General features: G+C 39.0%; 1 protein-coding gene across 8 annotated transcripts in view; it reads right to left on the bottom strand.

Annotated features, from left to right (window-relative positions):
- Positions 1–96: 96 nt before the first annotated feature.
- Positions 97–4,730, bottom strand: part of AP4S1 (adaptor related protein complex 4 subunit sigma 1) — a 60,802-nt gene continuing 56,168 nt past the window's right edge. For 7 of the 8 annotated variants that reach the window (XM_017537586.2, XM_017537587.2, XM_037741718.1 and 4 more), the window contains one exon: positions 99–625. In XM_017537586.2, the coding sequence (XP_017393075.1) occupies positions 497–625 (129 nt within the window). In that variant the 3' untranslated portion in view covers positions 99–496. Of the gene's footprint in view, positions 626–4,730 lie in introns of all 8 variants that reach the window. The other variant, XM_017537589.2, reaches the window with a different exon arrangement.

Raw genomic sequence — 4,730 nt, 5'->3', positions numbered from 1 at the left:
AAAAAAAAAAAAAAAAAAAAAAAAAAAAAAAAAAAAAAAAAAAAAAAAAAAAAAAAACCAATAAAAGAAAAAGCCTTCAGAAAACATTACTCAAAATGTCTGTGTTTAAATTTTAAAATTTCCTTGGCTGACAGAAAACTGGCGTACTTGCTTCTCACTACCATCCTCCTATTCCTGAATTCAACTTGCAAAAAGAAGCATAGACCAAGAAGTGTTCCTTAGGTGCTCAACAGAATTTAAAGAAGTAGGAAAGTTATGTTTACAATTAGAAAATAAAACATCTCTCTCAGTTTAGAAAAAAAATTTTCTTTGTTCATATTTTAAAGTACAGTTCTGTTTTTAGAAACTGTGGAAAACACCTATTTATAATGTCTTTGGAAGGATATCCCATTTTATAATTGTGGTTTTCCAGATTCTTCTGGATTACAAATGTTGAGATGTATTCCATGGTACTCACATTTCTGATAAATCCATATTGTCTGAAAGAGCCTTCCTTTCAGCTTTCTGACACCTTATCAAGAATTAGTAGAGGGGCAAGAATTCTTGCCCTGTTAGTTTCCACAATGCAGCCATTTAACACCATCTCATCCAAAATGATGTGTACTTTATCTAAATTAAACATTATCTAGGTTTATATTAAGGAAATTACAGTTATAAAAATGTTAACATTCAGTAAAAATTTATGGCTTAACCTAGACTTTTCCTAGTATAAATTAGCCTAAGCATGAAGTTTTTTTTGGTAGAGAATTTCTGAAATTAAATTTAAAACTGGTGCCCATATTAGAAATTGTTACCTTCATATATACATACATACCTAGTTTTACCTTGGTTAACAGGATAAGTAGGCATAGAAATGAAACAGCTACATTTTTTAATCAAAGGGATAGGAAGTCTACTAAGAGCTAGAGAACAAAGCAAATGTCATGTGGCAAGAGAATGACCTGAACTCAAGAATAATGTTGTCGCTGGGCACGGTGGTTCACACCTGTAATCCCAGCACTTTGGGAGGCCAAGGTGGGTGGCATGAGGTCAGATCATCCTAGCCAAGTTATCATTCTGGCTAACACTGTGACACTTCATCTCTATTAAAAATACAAAAAGTTAGCTGGGCATAATGGCACTCACCTGTAGTCCCAGCTACTTGGGAGGCTGAGGCAGGAGAATCACTTGAATCTGGGAGGCGGAGTTTGCGGAGGTTGCAGTGAGCCAACCAAGATCACACCACTGCACTCCAGCCTGGGCGACAGAGCAAGACTCCATCTCAAAACAACAACAACAACAACAAAAACAAACAATAATAATAATGTTGTTTTCCCAGACAATAATACTAACAGTAACAATGATTTGTTGAATACTCCTGTTCCAGATATTGTGTTGAGTTTCAGCCCTCTACACAAACATTGTGTTGAGTTTAAGCCCTCTACATATATCTGATATACATGTTGCATATTATCCTCAGTTTACCCAGGATCAAACAGGCTTAAAGCATGGTCCAAGGTCACATGGCTAGTAAATAGCAGGCTGAAATTTAAACCCAAAGCTTTGGCTTGACTTTACAGGCTTACAGGCTCCTCAGGAGGGGCTAGACACCCCCCTCCTCAGCTTCCAGCCTCCCCACCAAAATAAATGCCTTGCACCTTCAGTTATCTTCTGTCAGACAAGACTAATGTAAAAATAACTATGAGGAGAAAATGAATGAAGAAGGCAGGGCATAATAAAATTTCTGAATTGCAGGACAGTATCTCTTACAAATGGGTAGTTCTAAGAAGTTATTTGAGAATTATGGAGCCACTTTAGCTTACAGGTGTTCTTATTGGAAAGTTAGTATAGGGCATGAGGAAAGAAGAAAATATTGTTAGACTATGATATCTGACAAACTAGAAAGAACTGAATGCTTCCCTCAAGAACCCCTTCAACTGAAAACCTAACTTTTCTTTTGTGAAAGAGGAATTGAAATGAGATGGCAATGAATGTTTCTGAATTCTGCATTTTAATATCTGAAGTTCCATATCTACTTAAAGAGCATGATCCTGGTCCCTTACAAAAACAAAACAGTTGACATATTGTTTCAAATAAACTCCATTCAACAAATAGGTAATTAAATGCACTAGGGGAGTTCAAAATTCTTGGTAAAGTGAATTGTTACCACTTGATTTTTTTCAGCGAGTCCAGATGTTCAAAGTCTACATTGTATTTGCTTAGTGAAGTGCATCTACACAGAATAGGACAAAGGGTGAATGACTTTAAAGATTTTATTAGGCTCTGTGTGACTATCTCATTAAGCTCTGTGCAAATAGTCCTCCAGCAGAATAAACTGTTTCCCAGGGACCCACGGGAACTGTCCTTAAGTAACCCAGAAAAAATAAAGCGTTACTCTGATATACCTATTAATAATGTCTTCTAATTATGCAGATGATTGCTTTGTCCCAAGGCCAAACTGGGACTGGAATGTTAGCCCCTTGATTCAAACAAGTTCACTAGACCCAGAGGCCAGAACTTGGGTGAGACAAAGTGAGAATGATAGCCAGGTACGTATAGAAAGACACAGCTGAGAAGCACAGGTGGCTACATGAAAAATGGCCTGCAGAACTCTCCTGTTGTACTCACTGAGGGCAATGAAAGCCTTAGTGCCTTTGAAAATGTCCCAAGATGACTTTCTTTGAGATAGAAGGAAATCTAATTTTAACCCATGAATTGGTTCGGGGATCAAGCTGCTCTGTGGACTGCCCCATCTGTAGCAAGTAGATGATCTACAGTTCAGATGTCCCCTTGAGCAACTGCCCAATTGTTTTGAAATTCAGATCAGAATTTACTGCTAAATCATATAAACCACTGACATTCTCCACATTACAAGGACAAGGTCCTCCAGCAAGTCAATTTCCCAACGTCCTGGAAATGAGTTGCTCAATGAGGTCATTGTATACTGTGGGCATGTGACTGCCCTGCCTCTGTATCTGTGTATCTGACTCAAACCCTAATAATCATGCAGTTTTCTGGCACTATATGGGGGAACTACAGACCAAATCCAATGTGAGGCAAAGGCCTGAAAGCTGATTTCCCCCTGGAATTATGTGACTTCTTTAAAATAAGAATCCAGCTGTTGTTTACATCTTGATTTAGTTTATGAGCAACTTGTACACCCTGGTCAGGCCAAGTGTAATGGCATTTAGGCCATATGCCAGGTAAGCAGGGACTAAAAAAATACCCAATATGCTAGGCCCATGGAATAAACATGGGCAAACACTCTGCAATGCTGACATTTGAAATGGGAGGAAGCAAGAAAGGCCCAGACTGTTGGTATATTAATGTAGTGAGCTGAGAATGACTACTGAAAGATGGTCTTACCTTCAGGCTGTAATGACTTGACTGACTCTAAAGATCCTAAGGCAACCTGTTTTCTTTCATGAGCCCCCTAAGGTTAAGATGACATGAACTAGAAACAATCTCCCAAAGAGCGGAGTTACTGAAGTCCACTTTCTCCCAACCTAGAAACCTAAGAGCCTTTCTGAATTTTCACATAATGTGGATTGCAAATGAAAACCACAAGGCTCCTGAAATATTAATGCCACTTGAAATCAACTTTTTAATTAAAGTAATTGAAATGGGGATGGGTGCAGTGGCTCACACCTGTAATCCTGGCACTTTGGGAGGCCACAACAGGTTGATCACCCGAGGCCAGGAGTTTGAGACCAGCTTGACCAATATGGTGAAACCCCATCTCTACTAAAAATACAAAAATTAGCTAGGTGTGGTGGCACGTGCCTGTAATCCCAGCTACTCGGGAGACTGAGGCAAGAGAAGCACTTGAACACAGGAGGTGGAGGTTGCAGTGAGCCGAGACTGTGCCACTGCACTCCAGCCTGGGCGACAGAGTGAGACTCTGTCTCAAAAATAAATAAACATTAAATAAATCAAAAATAAATAAAATCAAAGTGATTGAAATGTTTATGGGTCCAACACTGGGATTTAATTTTTTTTAGATGGAGTCTCTCTCTGTTGGTCAGGCTGGAATGCAGTGGCGTGATCTTACCTCACTGCAACCTCTGCCTCCTAGGTTCAAAGGATTCTTGTGCCTCAGCCTCCTGAGCTGCTGGGAGTATAGGCACATGCCACCATATCCAGCTAATTTTTTTTGTATTTTTAGTAGAGACAAGGTTTTGTCATCTTGGCCAGGCTGGTCTCAAACTCCTAACCTCAAGTGATCTGCCTGCCTCAGCCTCCCAAAGTGCTGGGATTATAGGTGTAAGCCACTGCGCCCAGCCCCAACATTGGAATTTTGAACTCTGGATCATAAAATACTTTTCCATATGAAGATTTTAACACCACAGTGGCAGTCAAATAATCCTGTAATAAGTGAGAAGCTGAGGAGCATAGAGTCAAATGGAATCTCAAAAGGAATTCCAGGGCAGAGAGACTAGCTTAGAAACTACAATTTGTAACTGCAGACTTGGGTCTCAGATCCCTTCGTTTCTCATTTTATGTCTCTTTTTAAAAAAGATTCTAGCTAAGTAAAGTGTTAATAAAATACATAGAGTGGGAAAACTTGTTCTCTCATTATTCATAAGTTAATTTCCCACCAAATTAGATAAGCTGCCAAGGGCCACTGTGTTCACATTTCCCCCAGAAAACACTACCATATAGAAGGCTATCATCATGAAGATTCAGCATAGTCCTGGAGACATTCTTCTTGTAGTACAGTCTGTTCATTTTTTTTTTTTTTTTTTTTTTTT

This window comes from Cebus imitator, unplaced genomic scaffold (genome assembly GCF_001604975.1).
Source record: "Cebus imitator isolate Cc_AM_T3 unplaced genomic scaffold, Cebus_imitator-1.0 Scaffold104, whole genome shotgun sequence".
NCBI lineage: Eukaryota > Metazoa > Chordata > Mammalia > Primates > Cebidae > Cebus > Cebus imitator.
This window is presented reverse-complemented; position numbering and strand designations above follow the sequence as displayed.